The sequence below is a fragment of the Symphalangus syndactylus genome, chromosome 13 (assembly GCF_028878055.3).
Source record: "Symphalangus syndactylus isolate Jambi chromosome 13, NHGRI_mSymSyn1-v2.1_pri, whole genome shotgun sequence".
Classification (NCBI taxonomy): Eukaryota; Metazoa; Chordata; class Mammalia; order Primates; family Hylobatidae; genus Symphalangus; species Symphalangus syndactylus.
This window is the reverse complement of record NC_072435.2, coordinates 99,824,590-99,838,537: the sequence shown is the minus strand read 5'-3', so window position 1 is coordinate 99,838,537 and position 13,948 is coordinate 99,824,590. Positions and strand designations below refer to the sequence as shown.

The 13,948-nt window shown below is 44.1% G+C and overlaps 1 protein-coding gene across 9 annotated transcripts in view; it reads right to left on the bottom strand.

Moving 5' to 3' along the window:
• TXNRD1 (thioredoxin reductase 1) overlaps positions 1-13,948 on the bottom strand; it is a 187,339-nt gene that overhangs the window by 108,184 nt on the left and 65,207 nt on the right. For 2 of the 9 annotated variants that reach the window (XM_055235464.2, XM_055235465.2), the window contains exon 4: positions 8,175-8,284. In XM_055235464.2, the coding sequence (XP_055091439.1) occupies positions 8,175-8,284 (110 nt within the window). Of the gene's footprint in view, positions 1-6,136; positions 6,249-7,672; positions 7,750-8,174; positions 8,285-10,075; positions 10,205-13,948 lie in introns of those variants that run through there. The other 7 variants (XM_063615191.1, XM_063615187.1, XM_055235467.2 and 4 more) reach the window with 7 other exon arrangements.

Genomic DNA, 13,948 nt, shown 5'->3' with positions numbered 1-13,948 from the left:
GTTTATATACAAAATTATTTATGTGCATTTTTCTCAGGAATAGCTCCTTAGATTTCAGCAGATTCTTTTAAGTCTAGTATCCAAAAGAGGCTTTGAATAACTGCTTTATTCAAATAAGATGGCATTATTATTGGAGAAGTAAAAGAGTCTCACTAAATAATCTGGACTTACTCATTTGAAATACTTTGGAGTAGATAAAATCTCCACCCTTGCTCTGTGGTCAAATCATATACTTAATGACACTTTAAAAACCCAGTGCTGGCTGACTTGCCAAGCCTCAAGAATATAAACAAGGGCGTGAGATGAAAAGAACAACCTTTCAGGTTACAAGAGCCTCCACAACACCTCAAAAGACAGCAATGACTAGGAGTGTTATTTTGATAGACAGGGAGGGTAAGAAGCACTGGGTATGTGGCTACTAAAGGATGCAGCATTCTAGGAACTCCACTCAGGGATCAAATGAAAAATATCTGCATTATTAGTTTCCACTTACTTTCTTCAGCAATTGTAACGTAAGTCTATCAGATGTCTCAGTCTGCCATATAGAGTGGTTGTCATCATTAAAAACAAAATCAGGCCGGGCGTGGTAGCTTACACCTGTAATCTCAGCACTTTTGGAGGCTGAGGCAGGCGGATCACCTGAGGTTGGGAGTTCGAGACCAGCCTGACCAACATAGAGAAACCCTGTCTCTACTAAAAATACAAAATTAGCCAGACATGGTGGCACATGCCTGCAATCCCAGCTACTCAGGAGACTGAGGCAGGAGAATCACTTGAACCCAGGAGGCGGAGGTTGCGGTGAACTGAGATCGCACAGTGCACTCCAGCCTGGGCGACAGAGCAAGACTCCATTTCAATAAATAAATAAATAAATAAATAAATAAATAAATATAAATTTATTTGTCATCAAGTGTTTGTATATTACTTTTTTTTTTTTTTGAGATGGAGTTTCACTCTTGTTGCCCAGGCTGGAGTGCAATGGCAGGATGTCTGCTCACTGCAACCTCCACCTCCCAGGTTCAAGCGATTCTCCTGCCTCAGCCTCCTGAGTAGCTGGGATTACAGGTGCCCTCCACCACACCGGGCTAATTTTTTGTATTTTTAGTACAGAAGCGGTTTCACCATGTTGGCCAGGTTGGTCTCAAACTCTTGACCTCGAGTGATCCACCCGCCTCGGCCTCTCAAAGTGCTGGGATTACAGGCATGAGCCACCACACCCAGCCTGACAAATTAATTTTTAAATAAGTACATTGCTCTACAGACTTGCGTTAGAGATTACAAAGATAGTGCCTAGCCCGATGTCAACACAAGTGCTCAGTAAATACTAGCTAAATAGATGTGAAGTGACTTTGTTCCCAACTGACCTGGACACACCTGCATAGAGTGCTGAAGGCAGTCAATGTTGCTGTCATACAGCTTTTAATTCTGAACTGCTTTCCAATATGCTGCCTAGAATCTCTTCTGAACAACCTAGAGCTTGGTTCCTGATAGCCCATCTTCAATAAAACCAGATACCTTACAGCTAAATCCTTTAAGTGAGTCTCTTCTGGCCCTACCACCATCTATTCACTCAATACATATTTACTGAATGCACACTAGGTATTAAAAAATAAGCCTAAGCCAACAAAAAGCCTTTTGTAAAGACCTTATCTTACAAAAAATTTAAAAATTGGCCAGGTGTGGTGGTACATGCCTGTATTCCCAGATACTCAGGCGGCTGAGGCAAGAGGATTGCTTGAGCCCAGGGGTGTTGAGGCTGCAGTGAGCCGTGATAGTGCCACCGCACTCCAGCCTGGGTGAGAGCGAGACCTTGCCTCTAAAGAAATTTTTTTCAATATATGGAAGATATTAAAATGTATCATTGTTCTTTTTTTTCTGTAGAAGCCCAGCCTCATTGTTCTCTTAAAGAAGGGTACAAGTAGGCACAGAAGACTGAAGTTCCATTCAGCAAGCATGTAATGAATGAACACCTACCATATGCCAGCACTATGCTAGGAATACCAAGATTTGCATGGGCCTGACCTCGAATCATGAGCACACCACAGCATCTCATCAAGGACATAAGCATGTATCTCAATAGCAATAACATAAGGCCAAGTGCCAGAAGTATGAGCACACGAGAGTGAGCTTTGCAGGCATGCAGGCCTGGGTTCCAGTCCTGACTCTGCCACTTAACTAGCTTGTAATCTGGGCATGCTCCTTAAATTCAAGGCTTTTATTTTCTCTTCTGTAAACCTGGATAATACCACCTCCTTCACAGGACTGCTGTGGGGATTTAATCACTAAGTATTAACAACATTTAGAGTCTAGCACATAATAGGTATTCAACAAATAAATGTTATAATTATTAACAGGCATATTTGCTTAGGTATCTGCCGGGCTCTAACATATGCCTGGGACCACAGGCATAAAGAATAAGACTAGCTCTCTGACCTCGATATGTAAGCCAAAAAATTATCATTGGCAGGATTCCTCTTTTTCCAAAAATAAAGATTTATGGGATTGTCGTGGGAACAGAGGAGGAAAGGAATGGAAAACTTTGGCCTTGTATTCTGAACAGGTAGGCAGTTGGAAAAGTGGGTTAGGGTAGGAAGAGAAGACAGGTGTTGAAATAAAGAATAGAAGCGAGGAGGAAAACTGTAGGGAGAAATATTTTAGCTGCAATGATATTCCCGGGAGCCTCCAGTAAGTGAGGGAGCAGAGCAGGAGATAACCAGAAAAGCAGGTTGGGGCTAGACCCTGGAGGGCATTGAATACCAAGCTAAGGAGCTCCCACTTCATTCTGGATGCAGATCTGGGGCCAGCGAGTAGCAATCAGGAAGATGACTGGCAATAGGAGCTGGAAGAGGAGGGAGATCAGAAGCGGGAGGCCAGTTAAAGACTGATGAAATGGTCCAGGCAAAAGTAAATAGGGGCAAGAAGCTGATGCCTAGAATAGTCAGGCGCTGGTGAGTAAACAGGAGGAGTGACAGGAAATCTGAAGCCTATACCACCAGAATTTTGATGCTACTGTTAAAGAACAGATACACAGCAAAAAGAGATTTGTGTTTACACCTGGTAGAAGTAGGAGGAGCTCAACACGACTCTACAACCAGTAAATTTCTACATTTATTTGCAGTTCTAACAGTCTAAGACTCTTCTAAATCTTGGTAGTCCTCACCCCTTCCTTTTAATGTACGCCAGAGAATCTGTCACTTCCCTCATCTTCAAAGCAATCCTCCAGTCCTCCTCAGGCCTCAACTTTAATCAAGCCAAAAGCAGATACATTACTAATGCCTCCAAAAAGAAGGGATTATTTCAGAGGAAAGAAACAAAATAAATTGTGTTTTCTGTCAAGTTCTGGTAGCCTCTGCAGTTAAGAATAGTTAAGAAAGGGGATGGTTGGAGAGTTATTCAATTACCACTCATGTCCTGATGTCTATTCAGTTAAGATTCTGGTTTCTGGTAACTTTAGAAGTTAGACTTGAAAGGAGACCTGGCAGGGTGCAGTGGCTCACACCTGTAATCTCAGCACTTTGGGAGGCCAAGGTAGGCAGATGGCTTAAGCTCACGAGTTTTGAGACCAGCCTGGACAACATGGTGAAACCCCCAATACACAAAAAATACAAAAATAAGCTGGGTGAGATGGTGTGCGCCTGTAGTCCCAGCTATTCGGGAGGCTGAGGTGGGAGGATGGGTTAAGCCCAGGAGGCGGAGGTTGCAATGAGCCGATATCGCACCATTGCACTGGGCAATAGAGCCAGACCTTGTCTCAAAACATGAAAGGAGACCTGCCTTTGTCTCAGCATCTACCCCCTAAGACTGGAACATGGGGCCACCGCAACTGTCTGCAAAATTCACCTGGATATTAATCCCCCATTGCTTTGTGCCTGTCATCTCTCCTAATATTGCCCTGAATAAATTATTTAAGCCCCGAGTTGCCAGTTTTAGTCTCATCTCCCAGGATTACCTCAAACTACTAAAGTCTTAACTATGTCTGACACTCTATGTCTGACACTTGGTATTATTCCAGTAAATACTTTTTCACTCACTCTGCTTCTCCTCTCAGTACCACCAATAGGCCTTTCTACAAGTGATTTCGAAACCCTGGAATCCTGAGGGAGATGCTGACTTACATACAAAACAGGTTCCCTACAAGAATACTGGAACTTTGCTTTAAAAACCAAGTTGTTTATGAAAGCCATGTCTTTGAGCAGTAGGAACTCTATTCATAGTTCTTAACCATCTTGGAGCTCCCTAGTTCCAACTTTATACATGGACATACAAAAGCCCTGGCCACAAACAGCTTGGTTCCCTATTTTTCTATTCATTGTTAAAGTGTTCAATAAAAAGTGTTACTCCCCCATTGGGTTCCTATTTGCTGTTTTCTAACAAATATGTTTTGGGTATTAAAGACTAGTCCTTTGTTTTCCGCAATTCTAATTATCTCATCAAATGATCTTGATCAAACTACCCTATGTACAATAATATTAAAGCGTCTCAAACTTGATATTTATCCTAAAAATTATTGGAGGGAGCTTATTTAAAACAAAACAAAAACAAAAAGGCAGGCTGGGCGTGGTGGCTCACACTGTAATCCCAGCACTTTGGGAGGCCGAGGTGGGTGGGTCACCTGTGGTCAGGAGTTCGAGACCAGCCCCACCAACATGACAAACCCCATCTCTACTAAAAAAATACAAAATTAGCCGGGCGTGGTGGCGCATGCCTGTAATCCCAGCTACTTGAGAGGCTGAGGCAGGAGAACCACTTGAACCCAGGACGTGGAGGTTGCAGTGAGCTGAGATCATGCCACTGCACTCCAGCCCAGGCAAAAAGAGCAAAACTCCATCTCAAAAAAAAAATGGGGGGTAGATTCCTAGCTCTTTCCTGAGTCTACTTCAAAAGAACTCGGGTAAAGCCTGGGCATGTATGCTTAACGAGTACTCAAGGGGATTCTGAGCAGGTGGTCTGGAGACTACACTTTTTTGGAACACTCTTCTGGAAAGCTTTCATCCTTTATCAAGGGAGTCACCCAGGCTCACCAACTTCTTCCAGCAGGATTCTTTCTCCCTTGTCTTCTATAGTACACTCACTGTGAAAGCAGGGTAGGTTTTGCTGCCGTTGTTTATTCAGGGTAAAGGGGATGAGGAAGAAACAATATTAAAAGGAGTAAGGAAAAGTGGACATTTTGAAGAGCTCCCTCCATTATTTATGTTGCAATTAAAGTATGAAATCTTAACCTTCTTTTTAAAGGTGTGGACTTTAGGACTATAAGCACTCAATTCTCCACGAATAAATGCCTTTCTCCACTGAAACCCAAAGCTCCCTTAAGGGTTTCAAAACCTACCATTTAGCCCCAAATGTAGGCAATAATTGGCTGAAAAGTTCACAGATCTTTCAAACCAATAGTCCTTACCTTGCTGTTTCTCTTCTTTCATTTCTTAGCACTCATTAGAAAATAAAAATAGGGCTGGGCCAGGTGGCTCACGCCCGTAATCCCAGCACTTTGGAAGGCCGAGGTGGGTGGATCACGGCATCAAAAGTTCAAGACCAGCCTGGCCAACATGGTGAAACCTTGTCTCTAGTAAAAATACAAAAATTAGCTAGGCACGGTGGCAGGCCCATGTAATCCCAGCTACTCGGGAGGCTGAGGCAGGAGAATCACTTGAACCCGAGGGGCAGAGGTTGCAGTGAGATCGCACCACTGAACTCCAGCCTAGGCAACAGAGTGAGACTCCTTCTCAAAAAAAAAAAAAAAAAAAAAAAAAAAAAAAAAAAAAAAAAAAGGCTGGGTGTGGCGGGTCACACCTGTAATCCTTGCACTTTGGACCACGAGGTCAGGAGTTCGAGACCAGCCTGACCAACATGGTGAAACCCCATCTCTATTAAAAATACAAAAATTAGCCAGGTGTGGTGGCATGTGCCTGTAATCCCAGCTACTCGGGAGGCTGAGGCAGGAAAATCGCTTGAATCCGGGAGGTGGAGGTTTTGGTGAGCCAAGATCATGCCACTGCACTCCAGCTTGAGAAACAAGAGCGACTTTGTCTCAAAAAAAAGAAAAAAAAGACACAAAGTAGAATAAGTTTACTTAAGAAATATGCTAAATGATTTCTTTTAAGTGTTCTTGGTGGTATGGTTTTCATTCATGGCACTATACCTCACTAAATGTCGTGACCTGCAGTCCCAGCACTTTAGGAGGCCGAGGCCGGATGATCGCTTGAGTCCAGGAGTTCAAGACCAGCCTGGACAACATAATGAGACCTCCATCTCTAAAGAAAAAAAAGTTTTCAATGAAAAAAAAAAGAAAAAACATCAGAACATCAGACCAAATCAATTAAGTGAGTTCCAAAGCTTATAAAAAGAGTGACTCTTTTTACTCCCATTGCCATTAAAACCAGGAGTATCAGTAGGATTACATAGAGATCAAATTACTACATAACTTTGTAAATGTAAACTTATGACACAGGTGAAAATAATAGAATAATCACACAGGAAGAAATATACATATATATATATATTTTTTGAGACAGGGTCTCACTGTCACCTAGGCCAGGGTGCAGTGGCGCAATCTCAGCTCATTGCAACCTCCACCTCCAGGTTCAAGCAATTCTCCAGCCTCAGCCTCAGTCCCAGAGTAGCTGGGACCACAGGCATGCGCCACCAAGCCCTGGCTAATTTTTGTATTTCTAGTAGAGACGGGGTTTCACCATGTTGCCAGGCTGGTCTGGAACTCCTGAGCTCAAAGCAATCCGCCTGCCTCGGCCTCCCAAGGTGCTGGGATTACAAGTGTGAGCCACCGCGCCGGGCAGGAAGGAATATTAATATAATAGACCATTGTCTCTTTTTACCTGCAAACTAAAGGTCTGAGTAACACAATATATTTTAACTAAAGCTAAAAGCCTCTGTATTTCCATTAATTTTCCATTCATTTGCTGTTTGAAGTCTAGATCCATTCCCTATAACCATTTGTCAAAAACAAATAAAATACTTTTAGAAGAAAAGGTAATAAATAAAAATTCAAATTATTAGTATTTTTCCTAAGGCCGCAACACATCTAAATATATTTTTACATTTAACGCAGGCCTCAGGTTTACTTCTAAGAAGGCAATGTTTTCATTTCTTAAAAATTACAGAGATATAAATGGATAAGGACAAAAATCACATGGATCATGGTGATGGGACTACGGGAGGTTTTCTAACCTGGTAATCTACCACAGGTGAGATAGAACATCACCCAGGTGTCCTCTTCCCTTAAACATGCACGCAGCAGTGGATCATCTGAGGTCAGGAGTTTGAGACCAGCCTGGCCAACATGGTGAAACCCCATCTCTACTAAAAACACAAAAAATTAGCTGGGCGTAGTGGCGGGCACCTGTAATCCTCAGCTACTCAGGAGCTGAGGCAGAATTGCTTGAACCCAGGAGGTGGAGGTTGCAGTGATACAAGATCACGCCACTGCACTCCAGCCTGGGTGACAGAACAAGACTGTTTTTTTTTTTTAAATAAGTAAATAAAACATACACCCAGCCTCCAAGCATTTTTCTAACACTGTAGGCTATAAATCCCTCAGTGGCTATAACTCCTCAGTAGCATAGGTCTAAGGAAGGATTTCTACTGTGTTTGCTACCAGCCAAAGGGAAGACTTCTTCCTTTCCCTTCACCCAACTATTAACTCTGGGCTAAAAAGACACACCTGAAGGAAAACGAAGTCACCCCAAGAGCTTCCTGGTTGCTCTCCTCCAGACCCTGTGGTTTCCGGGTCCCCTACCCCTGAGAGAATTAAGAGGAAGATTACAGGGCCACCTTGATGACAAAGATAAGCATTTCCTGATCTCCTTTTCTCAGGACTTCCCTAAACAACTAACATTTAGCAGATTACATTGCTGCTAAAAAATTTTATTTACAACTAGGAGGGAAAGAGGAAGGGGAAATAGGATAAAAATGACATTTTTAAAAAGCTATTTTAAAAGATGAAAAGCGTTAGATATTTCAAGTTTCCCGGGATGTGAAGTTTGTCCAACGTCTGATCAACTTCGATTAACACATGGGCTAGCCCACGAGCGTTTTTCGTCATTTCCCAGCGCTGCGTCCCGTTTGCAGGGTCACATCCACGCTGGCTTTAAAAGGCAGGCTGTGACCACGCTGAGCTCAACGAGCTCATCCCCCGTTTAAAAAGATACGTTACTCTCTCCTACCTTCAAGGTTGGACCATGGCCGCCTATCTTTCTCTGTTTCACAAACACAACGGGCAGATCGGTTTCCGCGGCCAATTCCGAGAGCGTTCCTTCCAGAGCCCGACCGTCCTCTGTGTGGCACAAAAGCAGAGCGGAGCGTGTAAGGTGCTTCTCCCCCGCCGCCAGGAGGGAACTGCGCCGGGGGCGGGGCTTCCGTCCCGGCCCCGCAGGCACCGCGTGCTCTCGGTTGACTCCCTTGCAAGTTAGCATGACTTGCTGCATTTCTGACAAAGGCTAGAACTCACAATCAAGCTTGGAGTCTGACCCCGGCAAATCCGCACACTGGCTGAAAACATGGCCTCAAGGCTAGCTATAAACGTCAGAGTTCTAGTCAGGGTTAAATCATTGCACTGCTCCGCTAAAATTAAACGTCCTACTTTCCCGGTAAATCCCGAATTCAGAAAAGCTTCAAAAAAGAAGCTTAAACACGTTTACCTCAACTTTCACAAAACACCTCCCAATTTGATCTTGCTTTGAACTCTGCATCTATACTGAATGCCAAAATCCAACTTCCAATGTTTTCCTTGACATTTGAAACCGTGGAGCAAAATTAAGAACACTCTGCCTACCTGGTGCATTCTTAAAAAGAATCCTGAAGCAATACACAACGCTACAGGTGAAACTAGGCATTAATGGTAAAATTTCACAAAGGGGTGAACTCAGTGCAACATAGAGATTCCACAATTACACTGACATGAGGCCTATTCATGAGACGTAAATCACACCAACATTCGAAAGTATAGCTGCTTATTTGGGAGGCCGAGGCGGGTGGATCATCAGGTCAGGAGTTCAAGACCAGCCTGGCTAAGATGGTGAAACCCTGTCTCTACTAAAAATACAAAAATTAGCCAGGCGCGGTGGCAGGTGCCTGTAATCCCAGCTACTCGGGAGGCTGAGGTAGGAGAATCGCTTGATCCCGGGGGGCGAAGGTTGCAGTAAGCCAAGATCGTGCCACTGCACTCCAGCCTGGGCGACAGAATGAGACCCCGTCTCAAAACAAAACAAAAAACAAAGTATAGCTGCTTAATGGTAATAATGGTAGCTAACATGTCTACACTGCTTCACATATATTTACATTTCAACTTCACAACCACTCTGCAAGCAGGTATTACCAGGCCCAACTTACAGACAGGGAAACAGGTACAGAAAAGCTAAGAAACTTGTCCAAGCTCCAGGAGCTACTCAACAGCAGCGGCAGGATTCAAACCCAGGCAATGTGGGCGACGCGTTTAATCACTATCCTGTACTGCCTGAGAGAGTGAGGAAGCCTTGGGGTCGTCGTCGCCGCCCCATTTAATAGTCTGTGTCCAGCTGGGCACGCCACTTGATCTTTCTGAGCCTTGCTTTCCCCACTTGTAAAAACAGGGAGACCCCATGTGTTTTGCCAACGTCTCAGGATTTCTGAGGATTAAATGGTGTGAAAATTCCTAGAGAAGCATTCTTACATAGTTATACTTTCTTAATGCTCTCGATGATCTGTCAGTCCACTCAACACATTGTCATCTACATTTCAAGACCCGGACTCTGTAAGAAACGATACAATACCCATTTTCTCCGCTGTTCTGCAAACTGTCTCTACAAAGACCAAGAGGAAGGAAACCGCCAGCCTAAAGGCGCCGGTGTCAGCTACCACATGCTGACGCTTTGTGTGAAAGGGTCGAAACCGCACACGCCACGAAGCTGCCTGGGTTTGGAAAAGCCTCCCCGTCTGCTCAGACACGCCTTGAAATATATCCCCTTCCCCGAGACACACACTGCGGCACCCAGGCGCAATGGTGTCGTCCCCGCTGGCAGGCCGTCCCCCGCGTGCTCCCATCCCTGGGCTCGCGGCTTTGTCTGGTTTCACCCGACACAGAGCTTACAAGAATTCGAGAATGATGAAGACATCAGGCCCTCCTTCAGGACTCGACCAACTTTCGCTCTGCTGCAAATGCCAGACTGAAGAAAACTGAGGTAAAAGGGTTGCTGTTTCCTAATGGCTACGAGAAGCCACGCCCTGCGCCGAGCGGGCGGGCTAACTGCCAGAGTCAGAATGACAAAGCAGAAATCCACTCCTCGTGCAGCCCTGGCAACCTATGCTAATTGGCTTAGCAAGCTGAGAGCTCCTAACTGGGTGACACCACATCCTCTGCCTGCTCATAGCCACCCCCAACCTAAGAACAGAGCAAAAACAATTTAAGGCAATTCTGGAACCAAATTTGGAATAAGTGTGTTTTTACTGAAGAAATTAGACTATGCCCTAAGGCAGTAGCTACACAACTTTGCTAGCTGTTGTCATCACGTGAGGGTCTTTAGAATCCTGGTGCCTGGCTCCCACCCCTAGACATTCTGATGTCATTGGTGTGGAGTGTGACCTGGGCCTCTGCGTTTAAAAAAATAAAAAACAAACTCCAAAGGTGATTCGAGTTGGCAGCAAAGTTTGGGACCCACTGCCCTAACGTCATGGATTAGTCAGTTTGGCAATTCCCTAAAGGAAGTTATTAGGCTTTTGAAAAGAAACGTCTAGTTCATCCTGACTAATCCTGAAAAGAAATGACAAATTCTTAGGAACACACCTAACTTCCCCTGAGAGCACCTTTTCCTTATCAGACTCTGAGTTTGGTTTTTATTGTTTGTTTTAAGAAAAACTCAGAGTGTCTTTTAACTCCAGCCGCACCCAGCCACCTGCAGCTACTAAGGTGAGCCACGCTCTCTCATGCTTCCGTGCTCTTACTCATGTTCTTATTCAGCACTGCGCATTAGCAGGCTATGAATATTTGCTGAATAAATACATAATAACGGAAGGAAGGAAGGAAGGAAGGAAGGAAGGAAGGAAGGAAGGAAGGAAGGAAGGAAGGAAGGAAGGAAGGAAGGAAGGAAGCAAGCTAGGTAGGTACGTAGGTAGGTAGGTCGGTCGGTCGGTCAGTCTTTCCCACTTCTTTGGATAATGCCAGATTGAAGCACTCTCAGGTGAGAGCGCTGCGGGCTCCTAACGGCTAGCAGAAGCCACACTCCCTCTAAACAAACAGGCAACCACTGCCAGGTCCTGCCAGGCCCTTCCAAGGTGAAACTCAGAGCCTTCTCTTTGTTCTTCAGACATACTGAAGACCACCCTGTCTGCATATATGCCCCAAATTGCTATTCTTTCTTTCCAAATAAAAAATTTTAATTTAGAGACTTGTCTCTACATTTTTATTCTGGCTTCAACATACTAAAGCCCTAAGCTAGGAGTCTGCTTGACTTTTCCAAGAATCCACAAAGTAACCAGTATGTCTAAAGCCTAATGAGTGAGAAAAAACGTGGTAGGAAGTGAGGTCAGAGGAATAGCCAGGGGTCACATCCATCAACAGGCCATAGTCAGGATTTTGGATTTCTTTTTAAATGTGGTAAGATGCCAGAGTGTGAAGAGAAGAGAAGGAAATGATTGTTGTATGATAAAATAATTGCTCAGTTGTATGGAAAATAGGCTAAGGAGGGCAGGGACTTAAAAGTGGAGATATGGCCAGGCACGGTGGCTCATGTCTGTAATCCCAGCACTTTAGGAGGCTGAGGCGGGCGGATCACAAGGTCAGGAGATCGAGATGAGCCTGGCTAACACAGTGAAACCCCATCTCTACTAAAAATACAAAAAATTAACCGGGCGTGGTGGCAGGTGCCTGTAGTCCCAGCTGCTGGGGAGGCTGAGGCAGGAGAATGGCGTGAACCCAGGAAGTGAGCTTGCAGTGAGCTGAGATCCAGCCACTGCACTCCAGCCCGGGCGACAGAGTAAGACTCCATCTTAAAAAAAAAAAAAAGTGGAGATATACAGACCTGCTAGGAAGTTACTGTTCTGGTCCAAGCTAGAGATGATAAAGGCTGATTAGTAAGGTTAAAAAATACATTTGAAGGTAAAGCTAATTGCACAGATATATGTTGTACAGTTGTACAGATGGATGGAATAAGAGATGTAAGAGAAAGAGAATCAATGATAACGCTAGATTTCTGGCTTTAGCAATGGGGTAAATAATAGCACTCTTCAATGAAAAGCAGGAACACCCAGAGAGGAGGAAGAAAGACGGGAGGTGGGGGAAAACAATAGTTTGGGTCAAATCCATAGTATGGGTTAAGAGATCTATTATTATCCAAATGGAGAGGTTGACTAAGCAGTTGGATATGTAAGTATGGAGTTCAAGGGAGAAGTCAAGGCTAGAAATAAACATTTGGTGTCAAACATAAAAGATATTTAATACCATGTGTATTAGTCACAGCTCTTCAGAGAAACAGAACCAATAGGATACATGTATATATAGAGAGATTTTTTTCTTTTTTTTTTTAAAGAATTGACTCACACAGTTGTGAGGGCTGATAAGTCTGAAAACTCCAAGGCTGGCCAATAGGCTGGAAATTCAAGCAGGAGTTGATGTGGCAATCTTGAGACTAAAGGTGGTCTGGGTGCAGAATTGCTTCCTCTTTGGGAAACCTCCGTCTTTTCTCTAAGGTCTTCAACTAATTGGATGAAGCCCATCCACATTATGGAGGGTCATTAGCTTTACTCAAAGCCTACTGATTTCATTGTAAGTCACATCTAAAAAATACCTTCACAGCAACATCTATGCTTTTATCTGCCAAACAACTGATATGCTAGCCAAGTTGACACATAAAATTAACTGTCACTCCATGGGACTAGATGAAATTACCCTGGAGTTAATGTATTTAGAGAAATAAAGACAGCCCAGGACAGAGCCCAGGCATGTTCAAACTGCAAAAGGGGAAAAGAATCTAGCAATGGAGCCTAAGAAGGAGCTGGAGGGAGGTAGGAGGAAAACCAAGACTGTGGTGTCTCAGAAGCCAATGAGGAAGTGCTCCAAAAAGGAAGATCAACTATCTCAAGTGCTGCCAAGAAATCCTATAAGGTAAGGGCTGAGTCATGGAGGTCACTTATGAAAATGATGGTAGGTAAGACATCCTAATTAGAAGAAGTTCAGCAAGAAACAGAAAATAAGGAAATGGAGGGAATAAGTATAGCCAACTCTTAAAGGGGTTTTGCTATAAAAACAAAACAAAAAAACGATAGGAAAGGAGCTAAAGAGGGATGTAGGATAGAGAAATTTTTTTTTTTTTTTTTGAGACAGAGTCTCACTCTATCACCCAGGCTGGAGTGCAGAGGCACAATCTCAGCTCATAGCGACCTCTGCTTCCCGGGTTCAAGCAATTCTCCTGCCTCAGCCTCTCGAGTAGCTGGGACTACAGGTGCATGCCATGACGCCCAGCTAATTTTTGTATTTTCAGTAGAGACAGGGTTTCACCACGTTGGCCAGGCTGGTCTTGAACTCCTGACTTCGTGATCCACCCGCCTTGACCTCCCAAAGTGCTGGGATTACGGGTGTGAGCCACCGTGCCTGGCCAGACTTTTTGGTTTTTTTGGTTTGTCTAAGAAGGAAATTATTACAACATGTTTTTATGCTAGAGGAATAATCCAGTAGAGGGAACTCTGGCAATTTCCAAAGAAGGAGCAAAAAGAGATAATTGCAGAACCACAGTCGGTTGAATATACCTTTATTATGCAGTGTAGGCTTTGAAGTCAAATCCAGGTTCTATTACTAACTACACAGCCAAGTTACTCAGCCTCTCTGCTTCTTCATCTTCTTTCTACAAGGCCCTTTGTGGTCCTTCCACCCCTTCATCTCACCCAAACTTCTCCTCAATCCCCATGATCCAGTCATTAGCTTGCTTTCAGTCCCTGTAATTACTGTGCTCCCTCCCACCACAGGGCTTTG